This window comes from Delphinus delphis, chromosome 19, assembly GCF_949987515.2.
Source record: "Delphinus delphis chromosome 19, mDelDel1.2, whole genome shotgun sequence".
Classification (NCBI taxonomy): Eukaryota; Metazoa; Chordata; class Mammalia; order Artiodactyla; family Delphinidae; genus Delphinus; species Delphinus delphis.
Genome location: NC_082701.1, coordinates 52,617,916 through 52,634,873, shown reverse-complemented (window position 1 = coordinate 52,634,873; position 16,958 = coordinate 52,617,916). Strand labels below are relative to the sequence as shown.

At 53.3% G+C, this 16,958-nt stretch overlaps 1 protein-coding gene across 4 annotated transcripts in view; it reads left to right on the top strand.

Annotated features, from left to right (window-relative positions):
• Window positions 1–15,661, top strand: part of GAS7 (growth arrest specific 7) — a 201,705-nt gene extending 186,044 nt beyond the window's left edge. For 3 of the 4 annotated variants that reach the window (XR_009517096.1, XR_009517097.1, XR_009517098.1), the window contains exons 10-15: window positions 2,706–2,834; window positions 3,627–3,750; window positions 7,278–7,357; window positions 8,672–8,770; window positions 9,410–10,322; window positions 10,866–15,661. Coding sequence is in view for 1 of the 4 variants with exons in the window: in XM_059998325.1 (XP_059854308.1) it covers window positions 2,706–2,834; window positions 3,627–3,750; window positions 7,278–7,357; window positions 8,672–8,770; window positions 9,406–9,519 (546 nt within the window). In the remaining 3 variants the exon portion in view is untranslated. Of the gene's footprint in view, window positions 1–2,705; window positions 2,835–3,626; window positions 3,751–7,277; window positions 7,358–8,671; window positions 8,771–9,405; window positions 10,323–10,865 lie in introns of those variants that run through there. The other variant, XM_059998325.1, reaches the window with a different exon arrangement.
• Window positions 15,662–16,958: the final 1,297 nt, after the last annotated feature.

Genomic DNA, 16,958 nt, shown 5'->3' with positions numbered 1-16,958 from the left:
AGGCATACCTTGTTTAATATAGCACTTTGCTTTAGTGTGTGTGTAGTTTGTTTTGTTTTGTTTTAACAAATTGAAGGTGTGCGGCGACCCTGCGTTGTCAGGTGATGGTTAGCATTTTTTTTAGCAATAAGTATTTTAAAAATTAAGGTATGTGCATTTTTTAAAACAAATTTATTTATTTATTTATGGCTGCGTTGGGTCTTCGTTGCCGTGCGTGGGCTTTCTCTAGTTGCAGCGTGCGGGCTTCTCATCGTGGTGGATTCTCTTGTTGCGGAGCACGGGCTCTAGGCACACAGGCTTCAGTAGTTGTGGCACGGGGGCTCAGTACTTGTGGCTCGTGGGCTCTAGAGTGCAGGCTCAGTAGTTGTAGCACACGGGCTTAGTTGATCCGTGGCATGTGGGATCTTCCCAGACCAGGGCTCGAACCTGTGTCCCCTGCATTGGCAGGCGAATTCTTAACCACTGTGCCACCAGGGAAGACCCGGTATGTGCATTTTTAAGACATAAAGCTATTACACACTTAGCAGACCACAGTATAGCGTACACATCACTTTTATGTGCACTGGGAAACCAAAAACATCCATGTGACTCTATTTATTGCAGTCTTCACTTTATTGTGGTGGTCTGGCCCCAAACCCACAGTGTCTCCGAGGTCTCCCTGTGGTCTCTGAAATTCCTGCCAACTTGAGTTTTCTCTTACTCTCTTCTGATGAGTGACACGAAAGGAGGAGACAGGAATTCTGAAAGGCAAACCAAACGGCTTCAATAGCCTGTGGCCTCCAGGCCAGGCCAGCTCAAGTTCACGCGGACAAGCTTCTAGGGGGGGCTTCTGCCTCCTGGTTCGCCAGAGATGCTTAAACGTTAAGAATGAGTATAAAAAAACACCCAGCCAGCTTTCTTAAAGAAAAAATTAGCCTTATTTTCAAAGTACTTAAAATACAGAGGGAGAATCTATGGGTCTGCAATCCACGGGGTTGAACGCTTCTGACAGCCAGTAGCAAGATGTTTCCAGAATGTCATTTGGAATTGGGGGAGAGCTTGGGTGTGTTGGCAGGATCCTGGGCCCTTCTCCAGACCACAGAATCTGGGGCCAGCGCCCAGGACTCCTGAGTATTGATAAGCGTCTGCGAGGTCACTCCTGGGTACATGAAGTATGGAAATCCCTCAGAAAGAGACCGCGGAGTTACTGGGTCAACAGGCTGAGTTAACCCACATAGAGCCCCCGGCAGGAGCCGGTTCCCACGGCAGCCAGTGATGCAGCCCCTCCCCCTCCTCCCTCAAAGCCTAATCTGTGTGGGGAAGGTGTTTTCTTGTTCTCAGCAGCGCTCAAGTTTGTGGCATCTTACAAACTGCCACCAGATGGGGGTGTTTTCCTGTGCAAGGAAGCGTCCAAGGGCTCAAAAAAATGATAGCGGACGTTACAACCAACAGGAAGAAGAGAAGGGCGTTTGTGCAGCCCGCTGTTAGTCTTTGAAGGTTGTCCACCAACAAAGCATCGTCTTGTCACCCGGGGCATGGGGCCCTGAAGATCTAAGTAGAGAAGGGTCACCCACTGTGCACCAGCTCCGGCCGGAGGCTGCGGACACAGCAGTGACCAAGCCGGCGTGGCCCCCACCATCCTAGAGCTCACAGTGATGTGTAATCGGTGCTTTAGGACCAGAACACGTCTGTCCTTGAGGTCTCTGGGGAAAAGATAATGTAGGAAGAAGGGGCCTGGTGATGGGGAGGAGGAGAGCGATCACAGAACCCCCGAGGTGGGATGTCGTCCATCCAGGGAAGTTCAGCTCTGCTTCCCAGAGGGGCGGATGGAGGCTGAGGGACCCTGGAAGGCAGATTGAGGGGGCCCAAGGGGGCCAATGGGTGGGGCTCTGAGAGGCTGAGTCGGGGGGCTCTAGGCTGTGACTTTGACCACAGCAGGTCCACATTTATCTGTTTTCTTATCAGATATGTCTCATATTCACAACCCCCCCGCAAAAGTTTTAAGTAAAAGTTCTCCTTGCAAAGAGAGTGGAGTGGGAGAGAGGGAAGGAATGGAAGAGAAGGAAAAAGCTTGAAAGCCATCCTCACCCAGCACCTCTCAGAGCATAAAGGATGCTTCTCTGTCCCTGGGGGTGCGAGGCCAGTTCATTCTGGTGCGGTGGGGTTGCACCAGCCTCCATGCAGAGACCAGCAGGCACAGTTCAGGAAGGGGGCGTGGCCCTGAGCTCCTAACAAGACCTCCTCGACATCCAGACCGTGAGCAGATGCTCTGCGGTCTCAGCACATGGCACGTAGTAGCTGTCCAATAAGTAGAGCTGCCCCGAGATCACCTGATTAAATGTCGCCCACGCAGCAGTCCCTGTGTTAAGTGCTTGGGGACACAGAGATGGTGGCTTGGGTTCTGCCCCGAGAAAGCTCCCGGGTTGGAAAGAAAGGGAGCCGGACACCTGAGCAAAGCCCTAGAGGAAGCTCTGGAGACTTAGCGCAGGAAGGGGGTGCCCACGAGGGACTCGAAGGCTCCAGGTGCTAACCCGTCCATTGGTGTGAACGCTGGGACGTGGCCAGCTGAGGTGACTTCCTCGACCGCTACCAGATCAGCAGCCACTTGTCTCTGACCTTCCGGTGGGAAGGCCCCCCATCCTTGCCTGCAGGGTCGGGGGCAGCGCCCCCTCCCTCCACTTGCAGCTGCTGCCCCGGGGTCCTGAGTGTGTCTCCCCCATCGACAGCTTCACAGTGAGGTGGAGAAGCCCCTCATGAACTTCCGCGAGAACTTCAAGAAGGACATGAAGAAGTGTGACCACCACATTGCAGACCTCCGCAAGCAGCTCGCCAGCCGCTATGCCGCGGTGGAGAAGGTGAGGCCCAGGGTGCCAGGGTGGGAGGGTCCTGCTGGAGGGGAGGGGGCTGGGAACCAGCAGGGGCTCCGTGTGCCGAGGCAGAGGTTTGTCCCCCTGTGATAGGATCTGGAGGGGTGGGGAGTATGAAATCCCCCTCCCCCAGCCAAAGGGTAGGTGGGCCGCTTCCCCCCGGTGCTCAGATTCTGAGTGGGAGTGGGCGTGGCTGCACCTGCCGTGGAGGGCATGGGGGCCTCCATCCGGCACATGAGACAAGGTACACCCTGCTTCTGTGGGTCTCGGAGCCTGGATGTGCTGTCGGTCCACATGGGGCCCCCCTTTGCCTGGGTCTCACCTGGCAGATTCCCTCCTGACGGAATCCCCACCCCTGCCAGCAGCTACCACCAAAGGGCCCATCCTGCCCCAGAATGGGGAGCCTGGCGCTCCCAGCTGCTAAGCGCTGCTGGGAAGTGATGTCGACCTTTGTGGTCCCTGCCACCCCGGAGAAGCTGTGATTTTAGGACCGCTTGGGTCCCCAGGACGTGTGCATGCTCCAGTGAAAACACGCTCTGAGGGGCTTGCTCTAGGCCAAGAGATGGGGATGAGAGGATGCTTTGCAGCCCCCACGTGGTCCCCAACTGGCTGGATGATGCTGGTCTAGCTGCTTAGCCTGTCGGAGCCACTGTGGCCTCGTCCACAAAAGCAGGGAAAAGAAAGGACTCTTACCTAGAAAAGGGGAAGCCAGGCCCCGTGTGCCCCATAGGCCCTTCCTGGCTCTGAGCCCATGAACAGCTTCACGTCCTTGGACCCCAGGCCCGGAAAGCCCTCACGGAGCGGCAGAGAGACCTGGAGATGAAGACCCAGCAGCTGGAGATAAAGCTGAGCAACAAGACGGAGGAGGACATCAAGAAGGCGCGGAGGAAGTCCACACAGGCGGGTGAGTGAGGCACCGTCGCCCGCTGCCCCCGTCCATCCTCACCTGGTCACAGAAACACAGGAGGGGCTGAGAGATGGCGTGCCCGTGAACGTGCATCCCACAGGCTGGGGTGGCGGGGGGACTGTGGAGCGGGGAGCAGACCCGGCTGTGTCCAGGCCGTGGCAGGGGACAGGGCTCCCCACACCCTCCCTTTGGGCCAGAGGGCTCCTTCTGGTCCAAGCCCTGGATCTCCGGCCAGGAGGTGGACAGACTCTTCCAGGCACCCGGAATTCAGGGGTCCTGTCGCTGCGTGGAGCTCCTAGGGGGAGTGCAAACCACACCCACCCAAGCTGTCCCACCTCCCCGGGGAGTGATACTCCAAAGGTTCGCCTCTGATGATGGGCTTCTGCCTCAGAACAGAGGTCAACATTTTGTTTAAAGAAATAACCGTATTTCAGATTTTCAACAAAAGATTTCCCAATGAGTCGGCTTCTGCTTCCACCTAGAGGTAAAAATTAGCTAATGCACAAGGAAGGGGGAGAAAAACCAGTGAGAGACAGTAATCTAAAAAAGAAAATTGTTAAATATTTCTAAAAAACCAGTTTCATGGTGTACAAGGACAAAGCGTTTTGCTGTCTGGGATTAAAATGTGTGCTGTGGGACTAGGGTTTGGATTAGATGGTCTCTAAATCCCTTTCACCCCAACTTCTGGTGGACCTGGTATAATTCGTTCATTACAGGATGAAACAGCCACCTTCGTGACCTCTTGAAATAAGGCGGTATAAACATGTCATAACAAAATAGCATAATATAAATACAGCATTTTATATAAAGATCTTTAATGCACAGTGGTAAAGTATTGGATGCAGAAACGGAAGCCACAGTATACTTGTTGGGAGTAGGAAAGGGAACCCAAGGATGGGAGAGGCACATTTAAATTAGCTTAATTCATTAAACTATTAAAACATAACATTATATTACAAAGACAATATTGCTGCTTCACAAAAAATTTTAATCAACACGTAAGAATATAAAATCTTATTCCCCAGATATAATCACCATCAACACATCCTAGTGTGTTCATTTTTTTTAGTGTTTTTTAATATTTAAATTTATAGGGACTTCCCTGGCGGTCCAGTGATTAAGACTCCGTGCGTCCAATGCAGGGGGCCCGGGTTCGATCCCTGGTCGGGGAACTAAGATCCCACGTGCTGCATGCTGCACAGCACAGCCCCAAAAAAAAAAAAAAAAAAAAAATTCATAGACATAAAATCATATGACACTGTGTTCTGAACTTATATTTTAATTGCTATATCTTCTATATCTTAGAGCTAGCTCTGTTCCATCCCCCATAAATTTATTTCCCCATCCATTCATGTACTTCTTAAATAGTTGAACAGTGTGCAGGTATATGATCATATCCAGATTTCTTTCATCATTCCCCCAATTGATTTTTATAAGACTTTTAGATTGTTTCAGAGTTTTTGCCAATGCCAGCGATGCTGTTACTGTAAATGCACCTCAGGGGTGGGGGGAACAGAACCTGTGTATAGACAGTGTAGAGATGGGGTCGGGCTTTCGGGGTCAGAGGCTTGTATCCATGTTGATAGATGTTTCCAAGTTGCTTTCCAGCGAGGGGCGCCCACCAATAGCTCTGTGAACGCCTGTCCCCTAAACTCTTTGACAGCACGGACTGCTCTCAGATTTTGACATCGTAACTATCTGGTGAAAAATAGTATTTTGTTTCTAATTTAATTTACACGCTTTTTGAGAGGAGTTGAGCATTTTAAAACTAGACTTTTATCAATCATCGTGGCTTTTTTTTTTATGATTCATTCATATGCTCTCCCCATTTTTATGTCAAATGGCTGGTCTTGTTCTTATTGATTGATTGATAAGGAAAATTAACTTTTTGTCATTTGAATTGCAAATATTTTTCATAAGTTGTTTATCTTTTTATTTTGTTCTTTGTGTTTTCTTTTTCTTTTTTTGGGGGGGGGGTGTGCTTATTTAATCTTCACTGTGGCTCTATGAAGGTACCATTATTATCCCCGTTTTACAGATTACGAAACTGAGGCACAGGCAGGGTGAATCAACTTGTCCGAGATTGCACGGCTAGTAAACAGTGGAGCTGTGTGACAGCCCAGATCTGGTTCCAGAATCCATGTCCTTAACCTGTACTGTTCAAAAGGGCCTGATTTCAAACCCTTGGGATGCCTAGAGAAGAGACACACCTACCTTCACCTATACTATTTCCTGATGTTGCAGAAGTTCCTGAAGCATGTCGTCAAAATCAGGATCAACAAATAGGGCTTTGGGAGTTTCACACGGTGTTTATAGGGTGACCCCGCCCACGGTCAGGCACAAGCTCTTGGTGGGAATGCATCTGCAATGAAATATCCACTTTCTTCCCTATAGTTCAGTCTTTCTTGGGATCAAGGGCCCAGTCTTGGCCTTGAACCAAGGGAAAAATGAACAGAGCCTTGATTTGGGGTTCTGTTACTCAAGGCTTAGCTCCCAGCTAATGGTGTATGGTTCACTGGGGAGGGGGCCCTGAGCCAGGCCCTGGGTCATGTGGGCATAACTCTGCCCACTTTCTTTCACTTTCATATCTGAACCCACATGAGCAAGGTGATGCCATTATAGGAATCCCTTTGAAGAGTTCATCATTATCTCTGGGTTCACTCATGAGTTTTCCCATCATGAGCAGAGACCACGATGACTTCCTCTCTCTGGCACCCTGTGATGATCAGGAAATTACATGCAGACCAAGCTGTGCTTCTCCAACTGTGATGTGCACGGGGATCACCTGAGGATCTTGTGGAAATAGTTTCTGATTCACTAGGTCTCGGAAACATCCTGAGATTGCATTTTGAGCAAACTCCCAGGGCGTACTGATGCTGCTGGCCCAGGAACTGTGTTCTGTGTAGCAAGGGTCTGGGACGCTGGGACCTTAGTAATGTTGCAATTACTTGCAGTTTGTTAAATAGTTTGTTTCAGATCTCTCTCTTATGAAATAAAATACTATAGAAAGAGCTCATTCCCTTCCCACCCACCCTTTGCTGCTGCATGTACACACATGCGCGCACACACACATGCACACACACGCACACACACACGCACACACACACACGTGATTTGCAAACTTCCCTTCTTTAACTCTAACTAGTAGCAAGTTGCTTGAGACACATGTTTCAACCAAGCAGGACTCTCCAATGTGAAATGAAACTCCCATCTTTAGAAGAGGAAGCATTTCTTGGGCTCATGATAGAGTTGGGGGTCCTAGGAGTACCCCCCCACCCCTACCATATATATATTCTTACTGAGAAAACCCCTTCCTGAGTTTTGGTGTCTGGAGTCTAGTTCAGATAGACACTCTGAAGCCAGCCTCTCGTAAGGCTGGGTTGCCCCCTTCTCTTGCTCTGTTCATCCTCTCCACCCCGCAACTTTTCCGGTGGCCTCCATCACCCTGGCTGTGGGGTGCAGGTGGGAGAAGGCGGCCATGGTGAGGACAGGACAGAGTATGACAGTGGCCTTGGCCCTTCCAGGAGATGACCTCATGCGCTGTGTGGACCTCTACAACCAGGCCCAGTCCAAGTGGTTTGAAGAGATGGTGACCACCACGTTGGTGAGTGACCAGAGATGCATACGCTTGTCCGTGCAGGGGCGGGCGCTCAGGAATCCCTGGGTGGATGGTGGTGGATGTGCAGGCAATGGGGTGGAGGTGACCGTGGAGATGGTCATTAGATCTGCTCTAGCGTTGGGACTGAGACCTCAACTCCGGACCAGCCTGTGTGGACTCAGATCCCTGCCCCGGTACTTCCTAGCTGTGTGAACACGGGCGACGATGCGCTCGTGCTGCATCCTCCGAGGGGTCAGCGTCAACCAAGCAGACAGTGGTCCCTTTAGGAAAAATAACCAAGTTGAGTATTTCTGTGAAGTCAGCACCCGCTGAAGGGGGTGAAGCGGGGTTGGCACGTGGGTCGTGGGGCCAGATGAGAAAGGAGGCATCATGCCAGGTGCTTACCACACCGTCCCGCGGCCCCCAAGCCACCGCCGTCCATCTGTCTGTCCAGCATGAGACTAACCCTCTGCCTTCCCCAGGTGCCAGTCCACCAGAGCAGATTAGAGGCCTCCCCCGGGCACAGTGACCTCGTTTTCCTCCTGGTTAATCTCCTAATTAAACTCCCTGCTTTACTTCCTGCGCCCAGGTTAATCACCTGAACAGTGACCTAGTTGTGCACAGAAGAGCAGCCAGATCTCCTAAATTCCAAAGATGCGGGGCCACCTAGGATCCAAAGGGCGAACGCTCCGCGCTTCCCTTTGACAGTGGCCACCCTGCTCCCGGCCCTCCTGGCTCCCTCGACCTGCCCCTCAGCGCTTGGGGTGGACAGAGGAGACGAGGCCGCTCAGCAGAGGCCTGGGGACAAAGCCCCAAGAGTTGGAGGTGCAGAAGCTTCTGCACGTGTTCCATCTCTCCACGCCATCAGGGGCTGGGGCTGTGGCTGCACCGGTGCAGACGCGTGATTAAGGGCACGACAGACCCTGGTGCAAATGCCGCTGCTCCCATAATTCCCTGTCACTGTGGGCAAGCGATGTTACCTCTGCAGGTGTTCGTTCCCTTGTTTGGAGAATGTGGGTAAGAAGAGAACCTCTTACAGTTATGATGAGGACAATTAAGCAGTGCCCGTAAAGCCCTTAGCACCCACCACGCCTGGCAGAACGAGAGTCAGGAGGCAGTAACTGCTGTGCCGTCAGCTACACCTTCACTCCCAGATACGGGCTGGGTTCCTCGTCGGACCCCAGAGGGTCAGGCAGGATGGGGGATAAGCAGGCAGCACCTGTGTTTTGTGTATAGGGGGGTGTGGGACCCGCATGGTGGGGAAGGTCCCCAGGTGGAAGGGACACCCCCAGGGGTCTCTGCCGGTTTCCTCCTCTGCAGGAGCTGGAACGGCTGGAGGTGGAGAGGGTGGAGATGATCCGGCAGCATCTGTGCCAGTACACGCAGTTGCGGCACGAGACGGACATGTTCAACCAAAGCGTGAGTTCCCCGGGCCGAGGCCAGCGGGGCCCCTGGGGGGCATGGGGCCGGGGAGGGCCATGGCCCTGTGCTGTGGCGGCAGGCCAAGGAGCTGCTACAGGTGAATCTGTCTGGCAGGTGGGCACGGGCTCGGGCCTGTGGGTGACCTCTTGGGATGGACATGTCAGTTACCCTGGATGTCCACATGAATCCATCCCGAGTGCATCACATAGATGCGTCACGATAGTTAAAATAGCTGGAGATGTCCTTGCCTCCCCTGGCGAATTTCTTACGATGCTGCAACTATTCAAAACCTCTCAAGCCGACGTTCCATTTGACCTGTTCTCAGGTGGTAAATGTGGAGACTGATGGAAGGAGAAACAGGTCACAGACCCTTGGGCCACCTGCCCTTTCATCCACCCTGACGTCTGGAGGGTCACATGCACGAGGGAAAGCAGGGCAGAGGCCAGAGCTTCAGGCCCCCGGGTCTTCCAGCCCCTGCCACGTCTGTCCCTCGCACGGGCCTCCCCGGGGCCTCACAGCCCTCTAGAGAGGCTGCTCTGACGGGCACGAGGGTGTAAGCAGCGTGGTTCAGAGGATATGTCCCTGGCTCGGCCGCTGCCTCTGAAGATATCCCTCTTCTCCATCCCTTGCAGACAGTCGAGCCTGTGGACCAACTGCTTCGAAAAGTGGACCCAGCCAAAGACAGGGAGCTGTGGGTCAGGGAGCACAAGACGGGCAACATCCGCCCCGTGGACATGGAGATCTAGACACACGGCCTGGGGGGTCCTGCCGAGGAGGGGCTGGGGTCCCACGCAGAGGAGGTGGCACTCCTGCCGGGGGGGGACCTGCTCCCAAGAGGGGCTGCCCTCCCACCCGCTCTCCTGGTCCACTGAGGAGAGGGGACAGTGAAGCCAGAAGGGCGGCCCGGATGGCCCCATGGGGAGCTCCCCAGTGTTCCCAGGCCGAGAAGATGGATCCACAGCCCTGCCCTTGTCTCCAAGGCTGAAGCCCCCCCCAAGTCCCATGCCGTGCTTGCCACTCCGAGAACAAACCGAGGCTGGAACGTTGTGGTCCCTGCTGAGCACCAGAGAGGTCCCCTCCCCACCCAGAGCCAGCTGTGTCACACGCTCACGCCCCTGGAAGCCCCAAGGCCCTTCCTCCAGCCAGCCCGCTTGTCTCCAGGGCTTTGGAAGGGCGGGGGAGAGAGGTCTCTGTCTCCAAGCCAAGTGTCAGGATCAGAATCGTGGATAGAAGGCAACTTTCAGCTCAACAGCCCGCACCCAGAATCCTTTGCAGCAGCCCTCCCTCTTTGTTTTTTCCCATTGCGTATTCTGGGAGCCCACATCCTGGCTCTTCTCTGCTACTTTTCATCACTGGGCGTCTTGGGAAGAATGCCTGCCTCCTGTTTTCCCAGACCGACCCTGCCTGCAGAGGTCAGGAGGGAACTACCTCATTCAGCAAATTCGCCCCAAGTTGGAGCATTGAATCGTGTTTCCTATTAGATCGGGCATCAATGTCACCTGCTGTCTCTGGGCAGCCCCGTCCACCCAGCCCACAGCCGCTTCCTCGGGTGAGCTCCCTCTTCCACCCTCGCTTGTCCTGGGGGCTGGGTCAGTCCCATGTTGGAGATGGGTTGGGGCAAGTGTCTGTCGCCCCCCAGATGGCCCCACCTGCCTAGGCACAGCGGGGTCGGGACCACCGTCTCGTGTATGGCTCTCACTGGCAGGCACTGTGCAGGCATCGCAGACTCTCGTAGCCGCAGTACGTGTCACCAGGCAGTCTGGCACCTTGGCCTCTCAGCTCCTGCACGTTTCAGATCCCCGCACGGAGCCCCTGCTTGGTGCTGCTACCCCCTTGCCCTTTGCCCACCTCCCCATTCCTGGGAGAGCCTGGTCTGAGCGTGACCTGGGAAGCTTTGGCACCGCCATCGGGTCCTCACTCATCACTTTCTCCCTTACGTGTTAAATCTTGAGAATCAGCTCGAGGCCACGGGAGGAAGAAAAGGGCTGAAGGAGGTCAGACGACTTGCAAGGGGCACGTTCTGGCCCGGAACCCACACCCTGAGAACCCATCTTTCCTGTTAATCTTTCCCTTGATTTCTTCGGATTCACAGGACTCACGTGTTTCTCGTGAGGGCAGACGTCTGAGGTAACTCACTGGTCCTTCTCTCTGTCGTCCATGCTGGTAACCGATGACTTGTTATTCTTGACTCTTTTGGCACCTCTGCCTTTTGGGTCACTGTGGCGGCCTCGTAGTTATGGTAGAAAGATGCCGTATAGCCTAAAGCAAACCAAGCTTTGCCAGTTTTTTTATTGAAACATCCCAACCAGAAAGGTGAGCAGGAAGGCCTTCACCAACATGGAGGCCAGCAGGACGGATGTGTGTCTGGCATGGAGAACCACTCCTGGTCTGAAGTTGGGCCATGACACCAGCTGCCAGTTTGGGGATATCATTTCTTTGGTTTCTCTGTCAAAGATCGGTGCTAGTAGTAATTGCTTTGTGGCTTAGTAAACTAATTTGTGGGCGATTTCCCGACATTCAAAGCCAACAGCCTTGTTATTGACGCAGATACTTTGAGTGTGATATCGCTCGTTGATTTTGTTTTCTCATCCCCATCTGAGGATTCCGGAGTCTTCTGTGCTTCCCTGGGGCTCTCTTGCCTCTCTCAGGGTAGCCCAAGTTGGCCCCTTGTGGGCCAGTCTATTTTCTGAAGTCATTCTTTCCCCCTCATCCTTTTCCCTCGGTTTCGTTAGCCCTTCCACATCTTTTTTCTTTTTTCTTCCCTCCTTTATTCATTCATCAGGCATTTAGCTGAGCCTGGGCAATGTGCTAAGATCTAGGGACAAGGTATGGCCCTGTCATCTGGGAAGCCCACAGTCCCTTGTTTGGTATAGACTTGTCTTTTCTCCAGGGGTCTTGCAGGTCAGTAACTTTGGCATTCACATACAGGTACTCTCTGCAGAATTTAGGTTTGCAGAGACACTGTCTGTTGTGCGGATAGCTCTTCTTTCATTCGTTCCCTCATTCACTCATTCATTCATTTAATCGGCAGACACTTGGGGCAAGCCAGGCATTGTGCCGGTACTAGAAATGTAGCTGCGTACCAGAGAGGCACTCCGCCCCCGGCCCCCCTCTATTCTCCATGTGGAAGGGGGATGTTTTCAGACCTTTCTGGGGAATGAGAAGCTTGCACCCCTTCCACATTTAACCCACTGGGAGCCTGTAATCATAATACAAACTACTGCCATGCGGCATTTACCCAGGGACAGAGAAACCAGGCAGCAACAAGAGTATAATCACCTGGTCCGCCAGACCCTCCATGGCTCATATCCAACTCAAAGTTCAGAGATTTGTTTTAAATAATTCTTCTCACTTTACAAAGAGGAAGAATGAAGCCGGAGGACGGCCAGTGAGAGCCGTGAAATGAACAGCGAATTACAAGCAGGGCTGGAGTCCGTATGTTAACAGGGTTCCGCATGTGGGTGAAATCAGAGTTAGGATGAAGAGTCTGGAATACCTAAAAGCGCGCTTCGGAGGGACCCTCGGCCCCGGCGGTGGTTTGGGTTTGGGTTTGGGTTTGGGCTTTGGCGCGTAGGTTATAGGAGGGTCTGCCTGGCTTGATTCAGGGTGAGTGGCCCCAGGCCATCCTTGAGCACATCCATTGTTCCATTTCTGAGGACAGGTGAGCCTCTTCTACCTGGGAGACACGGGTGCACTTCGTTTTGTCTGTGATAGCCTGATTTTTTACAAAACAGTCTCTAAAACAAAAGTGAACTGCCACGAAAACCTCCAGGAAAAGCTACTTGTTCCTCTCCATTTCTTTTTTCTCTTGCTTTTGATCGGTATTGCAGAGCCCTGGCCAGCTGAGCCACAGGGACGGCTGCCCCGAGGTTCTGCCCGTGGAACCGCCTTGGGCCTCCTTTCCCTGGGGCTGATTAATGATCGAAGCAAATAGGAACCGTACAACTCAGGAACCAGGGGTTTGTTTCTGCTCCCTTTGTGAAAACCAATCCATTACGAGATTAGGGGATGGGTGCAGAGAAATCCTGGTGGAGCCAAAGCCCCTTCTTGGCAGTTCAAGCCATGAAATTCAAAGGACGTCAAAGACCTCAGCTTGTTTAAGTGATTTTACTTCCAGCTGTGAGGGGCCTTGACAAGGAGAGTTTAAACAGGATTCTGCAGACCTGCTGCTGACTATGTAGGTAGGGAAAGCCTCGGACAAATGTTAAGTGGGGCGCAGACCAGCGGCCGGCTTCCTTAGCCGGCATACTGTCTTATTTCCATAAACCTCCCCGCCCTTACAAGTCCCCCTGCCTTTTCTTTTTACAAGTTTATTGAGATCTTTGACGTTTGGTATCGGGGGTTCATTGACATACAGTATAATTCACCCTTTTGAAGTCTACAGTTCAGTGAATTTTGACAAAGGTACACAGCCTTGTAACCAGCACCGAAATCACCGTGGTATTTCCATCACTCCAGAACATCCCCTCAGGCTCCTTTGATGTCCATCCACTCCTCCCACCCCCAGCACCTGGTGGCCACTGATGGATTTTCTGACCCTGCAGATTCGCCTTTTCTAGAATGTCATAGAAGTGGAGCCACACTGCAGCAGCCTTAGAGTCTGGCCTCCGTCACTCGGCCCGTTGCCTCTGAGTCACCTTGTGGCTGGATGTCAGGAGCTTGTCCCCTTCTATCTCCGAGTAGCGGTCCGTTGCATGGGTCCGTTGCATGGGTGCATCCTTGCTTTTAAAATGAGTTGTCTGCCCCCGAAGTTCCTGGCCTGGGGTCTTAAGCTTGTTTGCACGGCTACTTTCAGCCAGCGGCGCCCACGAGCGGTTCTTGGGGCTCACGCCTGCGTTTTCGGATCGTTTTAGGTTTTTGACAATGCAGAAAGCTGCTGGGGTCGGGGGGAGGGGGCGGGCAGGGTCTCCACTGCCCTCCATTTCCGCTGGCATCTCAGCTGGTAGTTCTGCTTGCTTCTGGGGACCCTCCCTTCAACTCGCCCAGTCCCTGCCATTTGGTGAGGGTTAGAGGGTGTGGAAGGTGGGTGGAGGGAGCGTGGATGAGAAGACAGGGAGCCCATCACCACCCTCTCCTGGATCTCTGTTCCTTCATCGGCAGACTGAAGGTGTTCGTTCTAGACGGTCTCCCAGGCCTCCTCCAGCTGCTGCGTTCTGTCTCCTCCCCTTGGCACCTCCAGTTTTGTACCCTGTGCCCACGTCATGCCCAATCTGTGTCCCGTCAGCACGGCTGTGCGTGATGTCACCTAACACCCTCATGAGAGGGATACCCAGGCGCTTCTCTGTTCAGACACAAAAACTTACGAGTTTCGTGAGCTGTTGAGAATGAGGTAGTTCCTCCTTGGACCCCTAAAGAAAGCAGAAGCCATTAATTTTCCTCCACCAAGTTTTGACACCATGTCCTGAAAGTCACTTCCAAGGAGCATAATAAACAGGCATGAAGACACGGCCCCCTCCCTTCAGGTGCTTGTCGCTGCCGGAACTTTGCTCACCTGGCCTGTGCCCTCACCGTACTGGATGGTGGCAGAGAGAGGGCCACACCCAGCTGACACTGGTCAGCTCTGGGCCTGACCCCCAAGGTAAGAACTCCTCCAGGCACATCCTGATCGTGCCCTGCTCAGTGAAAGTTGAGCCCCGGAAGGCAACCAGCACCTCTCCCAGCAAATGGAAGACATTCTTGGGTCCAGGCCAGGTGAAGGTATGGGCCATGGAACCCAAGTCACAGGGCCCCACGCTGCCAGGGACCACGAAAGACTTTCACACCATGAAAGTCATTCCTGTCGGGCCTTTCCTGAAAGTGAGGGACCCAACTCCCCTTTCCTGGTTTGGGTGAGACCAAGACAAGGGACAAAAACCAATGTTCCATTTCCCCTAACCCCCTAGATGCTGGGGCGTGGCTGTTGGGTGCCTTTGTTGGGAGGTGCCGCTGAGGGAAGAGGGGCTGTGATGAACTTGGATCTCTATGCGCTGTTCAGGGGAATTGACCCTTTGTGTCTGAGGGAAATTCCTAATGGGATTGCAGCGGCGGGATGCAGGGGCTCAGACACGTGCGTGCTCTCCTGGGGACAGTGTGACATGGGGATGAGGAAGGAAAGCATATGGTACCAGGGCAAGAGCACCGGACTGGCCCTGCTCTGCTGTCTCATTTGTCCCATAACCTGAAGTTAAGTCACATCCCCTCCCGGGACCCGTGTGTTACCGAGTGGAATTGCTCCCCATCCGGCGCCACACGCGGCAGCAGACTGGCTCTCGGGACTGTGGCCTCCAGGCAGCCATGTGGACCCAGGGACAGTCATTCAAAGGGACACGAGCCATCCTTGGTGACAGGGGCCCCAAATTTGCATCTCTGCCCTTAGGAAGGAGATGAAGGGGGTGGGCAGCCCTTTCACAAACGAGCACATCAGCAAACCCCATGAAAGTGGAATTTTCTAACAGACTTGCTTGTTTGCTCTGTTTTCTGTAACTTTTGCTAAATACTTTATACATTTTTAACGTTAAACAGCGGTGTCTCCTCCAGCATTCCTCCTCCCAGAATGAATGTGTTTACTCCACACTGTATATCCTCCCATCCCCTGGCTGCCTAGATCAGTAAATAAAATTGACGTACTATAATTTATAAGTAACACTCTTGAAACTCTGATCCCTATGGAGGCTGTAATCCACCCTTCCCACCCTGTCCCCACCCCACCCCCAGCCCCGTAATAGCATTTGTGTGTATTAATGCTGAAAAGTTAAATGTTTAAAGGGTTTAAATTTTGAAGGCGTTTGCTATATATAATTGTTCTGCATTATTATAAAGCATTTTCAGGAAGTTAAATGTTCTCTTTTTTTTTTCCTTCGGCGCTGTGTGTACACTTGAGATGCTTAGATTCATCCCATGTAAAATAAACTGTCCAGAGACACTGAGTCGTCCCACTGGGCAACCCTCTTCCCTGGAGGGCTGCCACACTCGCCTTTGTACAAATGGGCTCAGCGTTCCTCCCATACTCCCAGGCTTGGTGATAATTTTACCCCAGATGACTCAGCAGAGGGACAAAGGGCACCTGGGCATTGACCCCCCCCCACCCCCCGATGGGTATCACACTGTCAGACCCACACCCCTGGCCCCAGTCCCCTCCCCTGGAGACTTCTGTACCTGTGAACGGAAGAGGCTCCTGGCTGTTATTTCTTCTCTTACCCATCCATCCATCCATCCAATAATTATTGAACACCACTGTATGTCAGACACTGCTCTCAGTACTGGGAACACATCAGTGATGAAAACAGATCAAGAACCCTGACCTCATGGAACTTATTTTCTAGCTGAAAGAGACAGAGTAATGAAATGATACAGTGTGTGTGAAGATGTTAGGTGTTATGGAGAAAGGGCGGGGGGCGGGGATGGGTAGTTTCAGGGGTGAGGGTGGGTGAGTTGCAACATGAAATAGGGTGATTGGGGTGGCCTCACTGAGAAGGTGACATTTGACCAGAGTCGAGGAGACCTGGGACTTTGAAGCCCCTCCCTGGGAGGAAGCCTGGCAGGTAGCTGGGGGAAGCATGTTCCAGGCAGAGGAGGTAGCCCCTGTAAGGGCCGGAGGCACCTAATGGTTTGAGGCCAGTGTGGCTGGAGGGCAGGGCGGGCAGACTCTGCAGAGCTTGGAAGGCCTTGCAAGGCCTAGGACTTTTACTCTGGGGGCGTGGGGTGGTCCAAGCCGGGTAGCGCGTGCAGCCTAATTTCCTTGCTGTGGGGCTCGCTAGGGGGTCAGGGGACCAGGGCAGCCATAACCCGGGCAGAGGGGATGGTGCCTGCAGGGGTGGCCACGTGGAGGTGGGGAGAATGCTCAGGTCCTGGCCGTGCCTTGAAAGTGGAGCCAGCACGATTTCGAGCCAGATTGAAAGGGGGGGGGGTGACGGAAACAGAGGCGCTGGTGATGACGCCGAGGATGTCGGTCCAAGCAACCCGAAGGATGGATGGCTATTCACCGCAATGGGGACGCCCTTGGGAGGGGCGTTCCTTCCCATTCTCGGCCTCCCACCCGCCCTCTCCAAAGCCCCTTACCTCTCTGCTTCCTGGCCGGGGTCAAAGGGTCCGCTTGCCGTTCAGCTCACGCAGGGGAAGGTAGAGGAACGGGATGGGAGCTGGGGGACTCCCAGCTTGGGGTGGAACAGGGCCAGCCTCTGGGAAGAGCCTGTGTCTTTCAGTGAAG